Here is a 14,999-nt window from a genome sequence, read left to right on the forward strand (position 1 = left end):
ACGTTATCTCCTTTGTTATTTATTGTTGTCTAAAGTTTATTCTCACTGTTACATAAAATATCTTAGTGAAGCTGAAGGCTATAAAAATGTAACTTTGTTCTGGAGAGCTTAAAAACAAACATATATGCATGGAATTACTTGGCCTGATTGAGTGAGCTCACAGTGGTATAGACTGGCTGGTTTCAGTGAGCTGGCTGGAGGACCAGGTTTTCAGCAGGCTTTCCTTGGGTGCCCACAAGGCAATCAGGCTTACCAACTGCTCTGTTCAGACCTTCTTTCATTCATGAATCATTGAGGGGTCCTGTGCCCGGGGGTGTTGGGCACAGAGCCCCTTCTGCAGCTCTTTGATCAGCACCAGCACACCGAGGCACGAGGGATCACTCCCAGAGTTTCTGTGGTAGGAAAGCTTTCCGCCCCTGTGCGGAGTAAGGCTTCAGTTCTTCCTTCATAGAGCTCTTCTGTGTGTTACAGCAGTACTTTGAATTAATCAAGAGCTATTTGCACAATGGTAAGTGAGCTTGCATTATTAAGCTTCTAGTGTTTGATCTGCTTCCTGTTTCAGTAAATAGCAAAACTTCCAAAGACTCCAATGAGAATAAGATTAAGCTGTTACTATATTTCATACGTTTGCATAATAAAATTGTGGTTCTAGCAAACATTTCCAATGATAATTTCAGATACTGAAATGCCAGCTCTGCTTAAGACAACTCTGAAATTAGCTTTGTCTGTTTTCTGTGTTTCATAGAGGATGAACTGAGGCATTTCTAGTTTTCAGGGCAAAGCATTTCACAGCATCTCCAAAAAAAGAATGCTTGATAAAAATGATGCTTTATGAAAAGGTGCAAGAGCTGGATGAAAAAAAAGTCCCAATACTGGTTTAGGTAATAGTTTAAATGAGAATATCTACAACATCTTTTGAGTGCCTTAACATAGAGAGCAGCAAAAAAGTCTGTATGGATTTGAGCCTTTTCTGAGTTATGAAGCAGCAGAGTTCCTGTGTAACAAATCAGCAGTGTTTGTCTGAAATGCAGAAGCCTCTCTGTCAATTTCTGGTCCTTTAGGGGACAGAGGCTAGTAAGCTTTGACTTCTTTAAACAGCTTCTAGCCAGGTGGAAAGCAAGTGAGGGTGAATTAATAGGGCAGATCTTGTTCACAATGCAAAACAGTCCTGAAGAAAGAACAATAGAAGATCCAAGACTAGGGAAAACATGTGAGCTGAAATGTTCAGGTTTACCACCATTAGAAGCAAGCCAGAATAAATGAGATCTTGATTTCATACTGATGACTTTGTTTCAGAGGAAGTTGGGGAACCCATTTGCTGTTGGTCAGGCACTATAAATTTGTCCTTTAAAAACGCAGCATCCTTGTTCCGTGATTTATAGCACTGTCAAAGAGCTTTAATTAGGCCCTGTTCTCCAAAGGGAAAAGTGTTTAAACAATGCTTGATATAATTAAGTATTTTTGTCACATGCAGGTGTAATGTAGAATTTCCATTTGTTTCTTGTAGTAAATTCTAAGTAAACTTATACAACAGAATTGACATAAAGTATGCAGCTGAAAGAGCTGATCGTAGCTTTGTCGCACGGGTCATGAATTCAAGTGAAAGAATACACACCTGTGCTTCAGTGGTGGATGCCGCCTAGGATGAACCATATGTTTAAATAAATGCTACAGAGCAAACTAGGTGGCATGCCACAGCTGAGATCTAGGCACGCCCTTCACTTCACTGCTTTGTGTGCCATATGCTACAAAATGCTGTATTTTGTTGCATTACATGTTGATCAGGTGTATTTGTAGGAACACCTTTAAAAGCTTGACGCTGTATGCTGTATGTGCAAAACTGTTTACTCTGGGCAAACAGTATGAGATGCTCTATTTCCCTGAACAATGTTATCCTAATATAGATAGCATTTCCATTGAATATAATAAGTGTGACCTACAGAAATAAATAATATTTTAAATCATCATCATTTGGAGCAATCTAAATGTTGGTTCCTGATCTAACTATGGGAGAAGTTCTGGAACAAGCAAACACAGTCTCCCGACCGTGTTCTCCAAAATCTGAAAGAGTTAGCAAAATTCAGGTAGGGGAAACACTAGAAAGCACACTTTTCCCTTCAATATTAGGATAGAACAAAAGTCTTAGCTGTTCAACTTCAGCAGGTGATCGAGCTGTTGTTTCTTAGCCATGCAACTTGTATTCCTCAATGAAACAATACTACCTGTGTCATTCAAAAATTCTGGTATTTCTGTGAGGAGGGAAGAAGTGTGTTCAGCCTGCAAATAAAAACAGTTTGAGACACAAAGTCTATACGATTTGTCGAAAGTACCACAGGATATTGGTAGAGCTGAGGCACAGTAATTTTTTAGTAATTTTTTAGATTGTAGTAGCTCAGTCCTGTTTTACAGTCCTGAAGTCTAATTACTCAAGACTGGACTACTGTGTCTGCAGTGCATAGCAACCACTCCAACTGGCTCGTGATAGAGATTTTAAATAGCCTCTTGTAAGGATAACAAATCAGTCTACAAGATCTACAGCATGATTTACTGTATTTTGCCAGTGCCTTCTGTTCACCTCATGAAGCAGACATCCAAATCATGACCCATGTTTGAATGTTATGAGTCTTTAAAAATAACGGGAAAAGAGAAGTAATATTTCTTTGGGGAACATCACCTTTTAGGATTATTTCAGTGAGCTGGGAGTTCAAAACACCAAACCAGACACTAATGTAAGGACTATGCAAGCTGTCAACATGGATAAACAGAATGTCATTTTTTTTTGTGGGAACAGATGTAACCTGTTTGTGTGAAAAATTAAACACCTCTTAAAAACAGGGAGATAAAGAAGACTTGAAGCTTAATACTTTTATTCTTCAAGAAAAATCCTTTTTAGAATGTTGTCAATGAATGAACCTGAAATGTTAAACTGTCACTAAACCTATGCAGTCTACTATAACCAGTTCTAGTAATAGGCCATTAGATAAAATTTTACTTCAATCCAAATGGAATGTTCTTTCATGTGTGCTGAAAATACATGGGTGACTCTACCTGAGTGATTCAGTTTGGATTAAGAATGCTGTTTTGAAGGAAATCACTTAATCATCCCTGAATTTACTGCTTGGTTGTCACGTTATGGAGTGGTTTTGAAGCACAAGAAACAAATTATTTTTGAATGGAACAAAACTGGAGGGTGCGTTTCCAGAATCTGCTAGTGGGCATTTCATTTTCTGTAGTCCACAGAGCTGACCTGAATTTAGTCCAGAGGAAAACCCCTGAAACAAGTACACTTGATACTCAGTACTGACTTTTCATTCTGCGCATCTGTACTGCTTGCTGACATACACATAGTTAAAGGCACAATATGAATTATCAGAGCACAGTATATACAGCGAATCAATCTTCAAGTGGACTAGATCCTTAATCTGGTTTTCTGATGCAGATGATAGTTTTTTCTAATGACAGTAATGCTACAGTATTGATCATCAGCTAGTATAAATTGTTGCATCTTCAAAAGCCTGCAGTTTTCTGGAATGAGACTTTGTACTAAATACTTTATTCTGATACTTGACACAAAGGGAAAAGTGAGATTACGTCTCTGGTACGTAAATGTGCCTGGAAAAAGGATTGTTTTGTCTAACGCTGTGTCTAGATAATCTTAAGTGTTAGTTTCATGTCACTATTTGCAAGGGAAATGGCAAAGCTTTATTTGCAATTTCTAAGTATTATAGTATTTACTCAGTAGCACTGGTAAATGTTTTAATGATTGTTTATCTGAGTCAAATTATGATAAATTTTTAAAGCAAACAAATCCTTCTGGTGAAAAAGCTCAGTTTCCAAAAATGAGTTTGTTTTCATATGCTCAGCAGACAATTTTGTGACATTCAGGTCTGCTCTCTTCAGCTAGAGGAAGATGTATTGTTGGTGACTATAAAGTCATGCAATGTCTTTCAGTTTTTTGTGACTTCTTGTGCACATCGTGGAGACAGCAGTTGGAATGTGTGGATGGGACCTTCTTACAAACCCCAATCTAGCAATCTTGAAAGCATCTGCAAAACTTTTACACAGGAAGGGAGTATACATAATATAACAGAAGGTTTGCTATCAGGTGGGCATAATTTGGAGGTGTGCAGGATTCTACGTAGGTTTTTGTGCAAGATTTTTTATCTCTGCATTACCCCAAAAAATCACAGAGCTAGCTTGTTTATTTTCCATGTGATTCCTTTTCATTTATTTAGGTTTACAATTTTTAAGTCATCTATGAGCTCCTTGTCACTTCCAGCAGAGTGACAGCAGTACCTGTTACTAGTTTGTTTTTTATTTTAGAGTTGTTTGGGTTTGTTGGTTTTAAGTACTTAAGTGTAGCATCTCTGAGTGCAGAATTCCTACAGCTAAGAAGTTTGAAGGTGGTTTGCCATTCAACTTTCAAAATGCAATAGTGTGCATAGTTGATGGCTTACTTGTAATGGAAAATGAGGGAGTCAAGCCAACTGCAGAAAGACTGAGATTTTTGACATTTACACAGAATCTGTCGGAGAACTTGGAGATCAAGAAACTGACCCTCAGATGCTATCAGCGTGCTAAGTGGCAAGATGTTTTCACGCTGGGTTTCAGACATGGCACAGGTTTCCTCTACAAATTGCTTTAATTTTATTTCAAGATAAGGTGTATGTGCATGTGTGTGCAATGTAGACGCTCAGGTAACAGAGGTAAAACATAGAGGCTAAACAGTGTAGAACTTCACCTGAGCTCATTAACTCTGCTGCTGTGAAGCAAGTATTGTAGTATTTTCCATTTGAAGGAGAGGCGTAATCACTGCTTTATTAAAGCAGCTGGTAATATCCTTTATGACATATTTGTAAGTTTTGGTAAGCAAGAACTTATTCCACCTGTGCTAAATTGAAATTTCCTAAATAGGAGCTAAAATTTAGGAACTTTCAATGCATGTAGAAATGCATCAAGTTGTTGAAGATTAAAGGAACTAACAGAGGAGGTGCAGGGAATATGAATTTTCTTCCTGTGTTTGCAATGAGTACTCGTTTTACTTTATCATTTTAAAGCTCTCCATGCTGTTTTATTTTTGAATAAACTCTTCTCTTAATTAAGAGTTGTATAATCAGGACAATAAGCTGTTCACTAGGGTGTCCTAATTAGGAGGATTTCACTGTATTTCTGATTTGTTTTACTAATAATGTTTATTGACTGGTATTTGAGTACTTCACAAATAAACAATGCTTCTGTTATTTCAACACACATTGGAAAAATAAGGCATGCAGGTAGGAAGGTGTGTGTTGTGAGTTTTAGACCATTTGTAAATCCAAATAAAGCCTGGCAGTTAGTTAAGCAGCTAATTATCCCAGTGAATGTCATAGATCTGTAAGACGTTACAGGGATTAAATGTTGTATAGGGAAATACAACCTGAAAAGACAGGGGGAAAAAAAATCGTATGCAAGTGTAACCGACCCTTTGCTGTGGGTGAGTGGTTTAGGTTGCAATGTTACGGGACGGAAATTCTTCCAGGTGGAAGGGGGCCACAGGTTTTGCTATGAGGGGGTAAAGGTTGTTAGGCAGAGAACTGAGGTCTCATGAAGCTTACTTATTATTACGTTAACCATTGGTTTGTGTAAGATCTTCTCTGCAGAGGTATCTTACGCCAAAATTTCCAGTTAAATGATTTATTTTAAAATCAGGTTCAGCCATCTGGGGGGACTGAGACTGTAGGAAGGGATAACAGCAAGTCGCAGTAAAGCTGGATGCTGCAGTGCTAGCTGTGCAGAAGTGACAAGGTGTAGACTGCAGCGTATTGTGTGAATGAGGTAGGCTCCCAGTTGCAACATTTCAAGGAGATATGTAAGCAATAAATGTCTAGGACTAAACCTATGACTTTTCCTCAGAATAATGTGTATTGCAGGTCACAATTGACCAGTTGGAAAATAACAATTTATTCCTTTAAAACTATAGTATGAAGTCTTCTGAGAGTAACAGATCACTTATATATTTTCAGCTATACTTTCCTTGCCTCAAGAAATCCTCTTTATTCCTTCTAGCAGTTTCCTTAAGACTCACGCTGATTCATTCCTCCCTTCCTTTTACAAGACAGCCTCAGGGTCTTTTCTCGTACCTATCCTTGTCCTGTAACAGGGGGACTCAGCGTTGAACCCGTGATTCGTTTTAGATGGCATAGAGTGTTGTAGAGCAAGACTAGACAATCTAAGTAGTGACTGTTGGCCCTTCTAGCTTAAAAGAAAAACAAGTTTCATAAATTGAATAACTATCTGCAGGCATTCTAATAAAATGTAGTTGGACCTACCAAGCTGGATTTATCCTTTTCCAAATCCTTTTACAGGTTTTCAAATACACAATTTTCATGGGAACTGGAAGATGATTAGTTTAATGAAGTGTAGAAAAGGGATGCTTTCAACAGAGATGATTAAGGGGAAGAGGAGATGAGTTTTCTATTGTATGTAACATTTCTGGTTTGAAAAGTTTGTGAAAATTGTCATGTTGAAAATGGAGAACCACATTTTCAGTAAGGGTAAATTGTACTGGATCCATTGCATTCAGTAGAATTATTCTGATTGCCCAGACTAAGAACTCTTAAACTTTATTAGCTCTGAAAGAGCTGATTTCTCCGTGGTTTGCAGTGTGGCAAGCCAAAAAAGCCAGTAGCTTCCTCTTAGATTTGATTACTGGCTCCTACATCTAGGAGGTAATAGTTTGCTGGACACTCAAAATGACAAGTTTTATGTTACTGAAAGATTGTGTTTGTACCTTTCCCAATTACAATGACAAAGGCAGACAGATTTGTAATGTGATTTTTTAGATCTGAAGGAAACAAATAAATGAAAGTTAAATTTCATGAAGTGGAAATAGCATGGATTTTATTTGGGAGGGGTGGGAGGAGACAATGAAGCGAGGCAGTGTAGAGGATCATCCTGAAGAACCTCCTGTGTTTTGGAGACAAGATAAAATTACATTTGTTATTCAACAGAGTTTCCAGGTCACCAGATTCAGGGATCAGGAAGCATTGTAACCCCCTTTGGCTGCTAGGAATGGTGATTTAGGTGAATACACTAGCATCCTAACAGCTCTGAGAAAGAGCTATGTAAGGGTTCCTTGGATTGTGGGCAATTTCTTCACAGAAAGACTTGTGTTGCATTTTGATTTTATTACAGAGATCTTATTTTATTCATAAAAGCATAATTGTTTTATCGTGGTTCTTTCGGTGGTGTTTGCAATGATTTCTTTTGCATCATGGTAATTGTCACAGCAATGAAAAAGATTTTAAAATGCTTATAGTGCACAGCCAAGCAATATGTAATTGAATGCAACTGTCATTGAAACAGACTGCTTTTTCTGACCTGTTGTTTCAATCTGAACATGATGTTTATTTACCACCTTCATTATTGCAGCATTAGCATATAGAGAAGCTGTGCCATACCATCATGTACTTTCCTAACAGATGGCCCCTAACTTCTTGAAGGCTTTTTTGTACTTGCCTAAAATATCCCATATTGGCACAAAGTTTCTTTTCTCAGTGTGAAGCATGATTGACTGGTTGAAATAAATTAATTTGCCTCTCCTGGTCTCTGAGTTGGTTTTGTGCTGCAGCAGCCCAGGTTTTGACTCTCATTTTGCACAATGATCAAAGCCTCTTTTGCTAATAACGTGGTGTGGAAAGTTCCATTCGGTCACACAATCTCCGAACATTTCAGGTCATAGAAATGTGGCCTTCAGTTATTTGCTTTCAGAAAAGGTGGAGAAGCATCATTGGTACCTGCTCTGCCATAACTGTCCTCTACTGACATTCAACATTCAGGATTTGAATTTTGCTTTCTTCACTCTCTAAGGCTGTGAGAACTTCCTTCTTTGTCTCTGTGCAAAACAGAGGCCTCCTTTCTGTTACGGATTGTTTCTTTAGCAGCCTAGCTCTTGCTTGAAGCTGCACTTTGTGCTTTTACACTGAATGTGCAGATGAGGAACTCATCACTGAGTCCATTCCATTCCTTTTTCTGTGTGTGATCTCAGTTTCATTTGATACTCATCTGTCCAAGTGAAGTCTGTTTTTGTTTTGTTTTACCAGAATTTATGTATGTACAGCCTGCAAAGAAGACACGGTTTAGATCAGTATTACATGACTGTAATTTCAGGCATGTGTATTTTCTTACATGCTGAAAAATAAAATAAAAATCCATGTTTATTTGGTGCTGGGTTTAAAATATCATAAAGGAGGACATAAAGAAATGTCTTTGTATTATTTGTTGTTTTGTTATCCAGAAATATAGCATATTTTCAGTTCTGATTGCCACTGATGTTTTAATTGGCGTTGATTTGCCTCTCAGCTTTGCTAAAGTATACCTTAGGATTTTAAAATGCCAGCCTTTGTTTTCTTTGTCCATGTTTTATTGAATTCTAGAATGAAGCTTTGGCCAATCATCTCATCTTTTGGTTATTATGCTTTTCTTTGAGCCTTGGGGAACTGTGTTTTCCTGATTTTTGGTTAGCCTGCCATACCCCTGGAAAAACTTACCTGCATCTCAAGTAGTGCTGTTAAATACATACTCCTCCATGGTTCCAGGTAGCACCTTAGATGGACTTAAGTGATTCCCTATTCTTCATTCAATCTTCTGAGTAGAAATTTACCACTTGCATCTAGAACGCAGCAGAATAATCTGAATGTGTAAAAGAGACCATGGAGACTATATGGAACACCCCTATCGAAAAAATTCTGTAGTCTATAAAAATGCATACAATATGCTTTCTGCTATGCTGCAATTTTCTAAATGGCTTTGGAAGCAATACATTTTTATTCTCATAATGATTTTCTGATGCAGTTTCAATCATATGTGAATTCTTCTGGCAGCTGTAGTTTTTTTTTTTTTCGCTGCTGTTGTTCAATCTATTGTTTGTGGTTACTTTCTACTGTCTGTTCTTAATGTTGCCTTTCAGAGGCTAAAATAAACAACTGGGCATTCGATTTCTGTGTCTTGTTCCTGGCTGCTTCCGACTCATCCGTCAACTTCCTAGGCCAGCCAGCACTCCTTTGTTTTGCTCCTCTTTTGCAGAGGCTATGCCTGATGGTTGCTTCACACTAGTGCTGTAGTTTCTTTCCCTTAGAAGTAAGAGAATGATTGGATGTGATTAAATAATATGTGCTGAAGACTTATTTCCCTATATTAGTATTAGAACAGTTTTGTTAGCACTACAGTAAAATAAGTTACTGTAACAAAATAACATGTGAAGCCACATTAATGTTGAGAATATTTAAAATCTAAGCATTGAATGGCGAAAACTTTCTTCACAATTTTCACCTTTGGACAGAGACTGAGCATCAAAACTAATTTACAAATACAGAAGTTATTGGAAATGTTAGAAGAACCTTAAGAGTCATATCTTTATGACTTTACCACACTTTCATGCAAGTACTGTGACACATATGCTTTTATAAGTTTAATAAATAAGCATTTTGCTAGCTTTCTTTTTTCCAATTTCATTGTCTTTGCATGTAACAATGATTGGGTTTGTTACTGCCCCTTTGGAGAACAAGTCTTGGCTTAAAAAAACTTGATCAGGAATAGGTTCTAAGTCTATGCATTCAAATACAAGTATTTCAAAGTGACTTTTATGCCTCTAAAGATTCAATTATTCAGTCACTACAAAAATGAATGTCTGTCATTCCTATACTGGGATCACTTCATAATGTAAAGCTAATTATATTTGCAGGGGTTTTTTTATATTTTGAATTTTCAGATGTACCCTTTAGTTGACACTTCTTGAGTCTTAGATATGAGGTATAAAATGACAGTATGTATCACAGAAATATGCTCATTGATGGGAGGCAAAGAATGTTTGTTTTTTATATTTCTTTATTTCTGGACAGATAGTAATGGCCATGGCTAAATATTAGGTCATCCCTCTTATAGAATTAATAGACAAATCAGAATAGCATAATGGAGAAGGTGTTGAAAGAAAGAAAGCTGTGAGTACATCATGGTAAAAGGAAGGCCTAAGCAGCAACAGGTGTAGTTATCAATGGAGGTTATCACTGTAGTTAATGTAGCTATCAATGGAATAATTGGACAAGTGAATTCTGTGAAGTAGTTTTGGTCCTCCTTTGACAAGGCATCTATTTCTCATTCCAGGCATAAACTTATGTTGTTGTTGAACAAATCAGGGCTTTAGCATTTGGAAGAGGCTAGGATACACTTTCGGTGTTCTGGAATACCAGTGCAAAATAGGTCTTTGCTTATTAGTTAATATAGGAACAAGGAGAACTCTTATATAACACTTCTCAGGTAACTTTAATTATCTACCCTGTTTCTCATAATCCCCAAATACTTGCCAGTCTAAGCAAGTGTCTCTAGAAAAGTGATTACAAAACTGGCATATTTTATTCTTGACCTCTTGCTAAGTAGGCCAAAGAGTATTTCTAGAAAGGACAACATAAACCCCAAAAGTAACAGCTCATATAGAAGAGGTTGAAAGAAATGAATCCTGGCTGCTGTTTCTAATGTCGTTAATTAAATTTCTCTTTAATGTTTCAATGGTTTGAGTCCTAATCATCACGATTTTTTTAATCTAATAACTGTGAACTGCTTGTGATTCACTATTAAAAAACTAACATCTTCCAGCAATAAGAATGACTGTAGACTTAATGTAAGATGACAAACCAGCCCAAAAGAACTACGTATTCAGCATTATTCATTGTATCACTGTTACATATTTAGAAATACCTTCCCTTCCTGCCCTCAGAGACCAAATGATCCAAAATATTTGCAAGTATTTGCCTTGTGACTGTCTAAATGCTTATTTTCTAACAAGTTTTTATTATATTGCATGGGTGCCCTCTCACTCATCTTTAATGGGAATTTCCCATCTGGGAAACCCAGCGCTGAGGATGTTCAGTGTTCAACCATAATGTTGATCACTGCTGATGAACTTTTAAAGTTGATCCTGATTTTATGGCAATCCATATAGCTTAATATTTGCTAGTGTGCATCGTGTCTTTACTTTCAAGATTGGTGTTAGAAATTTTGTTTTCATATGCAGCCAGCCCTGTTTGAATTAAATGAAAGCTCATGTCTGTGTTGTATGTTTCTTAATCATTTAAAAAAATAGAAAATGATTTTCTTTTTATCTTATAATACTGGTAGGGATTGAATACATGTGTTGTGGAATTCAGCTTTCAAGCTGCCAGTGCTGGAAGTGGAAATGAGTTGCGTCACTTACTCAGCCAGAGGTAGTGTTAGGTACTTGTCTTTTGTTTGGTGCGGGATGGGAGATCAAGAGGATATCACTCACTTTCCCCAGATGACACATAACACATATGGACTGATGTACCAGGTGTAAAGACTGTAAGCAGAGCTGCTTGCTGTGCTAATCCAAGAGAGCTGTTTTGTCAATAAGCAGTAAGTAACTACTGAAGAGAGGTGCTGCAAGTTTGTGTCCTGTCAGCATGGACGTTCACTTTGAAAGAAAAAGCAGATCTTTTCTGGAGAGTATGCTGGTTGCGTGTTTGTGTCACTGAAAGGGTACAGAGCTCCTTCACCTGTTTGAGCACAGGCCAGTGGTATTTATTTAAAAGTCTGTCCTGCCTGTGGAAGGTGGGATAACACCTTCTGCCCTGTCCTGAGTTGGCCTTAGCTAGTAGCCAGGCACCTACAGAGCTGCAGGCTCACTCCCACCCACAGAAGAGAAAGAGAATAGGAAGAGCTAAAGTGAGAAAAGTTGTGGGTGCAGATACAGACAGATTAATAAGTGAAGGGAAGAGAAAAGCAAGTGATGGGAAGGCAGTCACACACCCCCTCCCACAGGCAGAGCAATGCCCAGACAGCCTCCAAGCAGCAGCCACCTTGGAAACCTTAACTCAAACGTGGGCCAGACTGACCTTGATTACCCCAAAGATGTTTGGGCAAGGCCTGATGGGTCCAGATCTCTCCTGTGTCAGGGGAGGGAAGGATGAGGGGAGGAACTGAGGTGGAGACTGGAATATGGGGCTCCAAATACTCAGGTTTGCTTCTAATAGGGGTGGCATGGGTACTTCTGGAAAGACCCTGTCTATGGTTTTCCAAGTTTCTCGTAGGCAGCATTATTTCATCTATGCTTAAGACCACTGGCTGGTGACTGACAAAAAGCAACCTGTGACAGGAGATGTAATAGCATCCTAGGAGTCAGCAGTACTAGCATAACGCTTCTTTACTTTTCAGCAATCCTGAGATGACAGCGTCATTGTTTTTGTCACCTGCTTACACATGGCATTAAAGTAGTTTAACACAAAAGATTGCTGTAGAGTGCTGCTGGCCAAGTCTTCTTGTCTAGGGATCCAAGTGTAAACTGGTGGTTAATTCTAATATACATGTTTGAAGGTGGATTATGAGACATTAACACTTGGATTGTAGCAAGTTCAGAAAGTATTTAGGCATTGCTGTGGGTGGAAAACAATTGTTCATGAGTGTGTGGGGAGGTAATGCGTTGTTTTTGTCTCAGCAAGAGCATTGTGATTTGGGATAGAACAAGGACTTGGAGTAACTTAAACAGAAAAGCTATCCAGAAAATTAACAGCCTTTTTTCAGAAGCCTTTGTTCAACAAGGAGCAGCTATACCCTTAATAAACACTCAAGATAAATATTGCAACTTTATGTAAGGATTTGCATTTAAAATGGAAGAGGTCTAACCATCTTGTACTCTCACCCTGGAATACCTGCCATGTCCTTTTGTAAAGGGGTATTATTCATCTTTTTTTCATCATTTGTATTCTCTCACCTGAGGTGAAATTCTGACCTAATTAAAGTTAATAGGAAATAACTGTTGAAACTGGTAGACCCAGAATTTCCCTCATGCTGTTCAGATGCTTTTAATTGGAGTATATAGGAATATAGGAGTATAGGAATAACTATGGTAAGAGATGACTGTGGAGCAAAGGTAGATAAGCAAAATCGTGAACAGAGAATAGAAATGAATAATAATAACAGGTAGAAGGGTGTGGTTTTTTTGTTTTTTAAATAATAATGTGATAACTTTAAAAGAGAAAATACTGGTTAGCATTCAAATCTGAGAAATTAAAAAAAAAAATCAACTAATTTCTGCCCTTATCAATGAATCATATTCAGGGATTAGTGCTCTAAGTAGCTGGGCAAAATTAGACTCAGTGACATAGTGATTTATATCTATCAGCTGGCCAGGTGTAGCAGGGATTGCAATGAGGCTGAGTAGATGTTTTCTCTAGAAGGGTCTGTCTCTTGTTCAAGGTGACAATATGCAAACCAAAGAATGCATAGGTGATATCTCAGAATTAATCAGAGTGGTTTTTTTCCTTACTCTGCCCTGCTTTTAAAACCTAGGCACTAGTATAACCTGAATTGTCAAAGAACAGGATGACCTAGAAGAAACAGCTCTTTTACAGGCTGCAGTGATCAGCAGCATTCATCAATTGGCTTGAATTGTCTCAAGTGATTAAAAAAAAAAAGAGGAATCAGCATGTTATTTACATCTATGAGGTTATTCTTTCTGCAACATGACTGCAAGTGTCATCCAGAAAGACCAGCTTTTGCTGAGTCCAAAAATGCAGGAATTATAATAATGCCTGAAAGTCAGGGGGTTTAAAGCAAATCAGAAACTTATTTTCTGCTATGAAGATATTTGCTTCTAGTTCTCGCTTTATCTTTCCCTGAATAGAAAAATGTTTATGGTATTTTGCAAAAAGTTCAAGGAGGCTTGATCTCAGAGTCAATTTATTTTTAATGACAAAAAGTTATCTGTTTCTGTGATAGTATGTGTGGTCATGACTCATTTTATAAATTGCAGCTGCCATAGATGTTTATACCACTATTCTTTATTGTATAAATTGAATTTAAGAATAACTTCGTGACTTTTATTTCTAAATTTTCTAGGAATAAGAAATACATCCCTGAATTTATTTTTAGTTGAAGTTTTATATTACTAATTAATAATACTAACAATTTATCTCCCTAACAGAGTATTATTGTTTTCTTCTGTTACGTGATCAGACAACTTCATTATTTCTCAAATATGTGATAGAATTTTCAATAAATTCTTGGAAAAAAAATTCTCCCACCTAACTGTTTTTCTTTTTCTATCCTAGTCTGCTCCCAGTTTTCAAGAGGAGTCTTTGCTATTTTTGGATTCTATGACAAAAAGTCTGTAAATACCATAACATCATTCTGTGGGACTCTTCATGTCTCCTTCATAACTCCGAGCTTCCCAACAGATGGAACACATCCATTTGTCATTCAGATGAGACCTGACCTCAAGGGAGCTCTTCTTAGCTTGATCGAATACTATCAGTGGACCAAGTTTGCATATTTGTATGACAGCGACAGAGGTGAGATACGGTACTGTGTTCTGTTTGCTAGATATATCTCACTGAAATGTTGAATCAGTCTTAGAGAAGGAGGACAGGAATACTTACATGCAGAAAATGCAAACTTAGGTTTAGAAATGAGTTTTTAGTAAAGAATACAAAACTGTTTAAATGAGAATGAAATTATTACAGTTTGCATTAATAGAATGGCATGCATGTGCTGATAAGTAATGAGAAATTACTCATACGTAAAACAGTTCCTATGATTTTTTCTTTTTAAAGAATCATCTTTTTAAAGATTTAAAAATGAAAAGCTAATAAAAATGCTAAGATGTTTTTGCATGTAACATGTTGCTCATCAACTACACTTAACTCTTGAGTTGCGTGCCAAGTATTTAAAACTACAGAATCAAACATGAACATCAGTAAGCCTGTGAGACCATTCTTTTTACCAAACAGCTAGTCTTCACACTGCCACTACAGCTGACTGCCTGAACTCCCTGTTGCAAACTTGGGGCTCCAGAAGGTAACTGTCCAGGTACTAGATGCCTAATTACCACCTCTGAGTTGTGTTGTACTTCAGCTGTATTTCAACAGAGTTGGGGAACACCAAGGGCAGTCTACTAGCACAGATTCACTCCAAACAACATGCAAAATCAATAGTTGGACACAAAGCAAACA

At 37.5% G+C, this 14,999-nt stretch overlaps 1 protein-coding gene across 7 annotated transcripts in view; it reads left to right on the forward strand.

Annotated features, from left to right (window-relative positions):
* GRIA2 (glutamate ionotropic receptor AMPA type subunit 2) overlaps window positions 1-14,999 on the forward strand; it is a 94,313-nt gene that overhangs the window by 25,718 nt on the left and 53,596 nt on the right. For all 7 annotated transcript variants that reach the window (XR_007166121.2, XM_048071829.2, XM_048071830.2 and 4 more), the window contains exon 3: window positions 14,100-14,339. Coding sequence is in view for 6 of the 7 variants with exons in the window: in XM_048071829.2 (XP_047927786.1) it covers window positions 14,100-14,339 (240 nt within the window). In the remaining variant the exon portion in view is untranslated. The remainder of the gene's footprint in view (window positions 1-14,099; window positions 14,340-14,999) is intronic.

This window comes from Anser cygnoides, chromosome 4, assembly GCF_040182565.1.
Source record: "Anser cygnoides isolate HZ-2024a breed goose chromosome 4, Taihu_goose_T2T_genome, whole genome shotgun sequence".
Taxonomy (NCBI): Eukaryota; Metazoa; Chordata; class Aves; order Anseriformes; family Anatidae; genus Anser; species Anser cygnoides.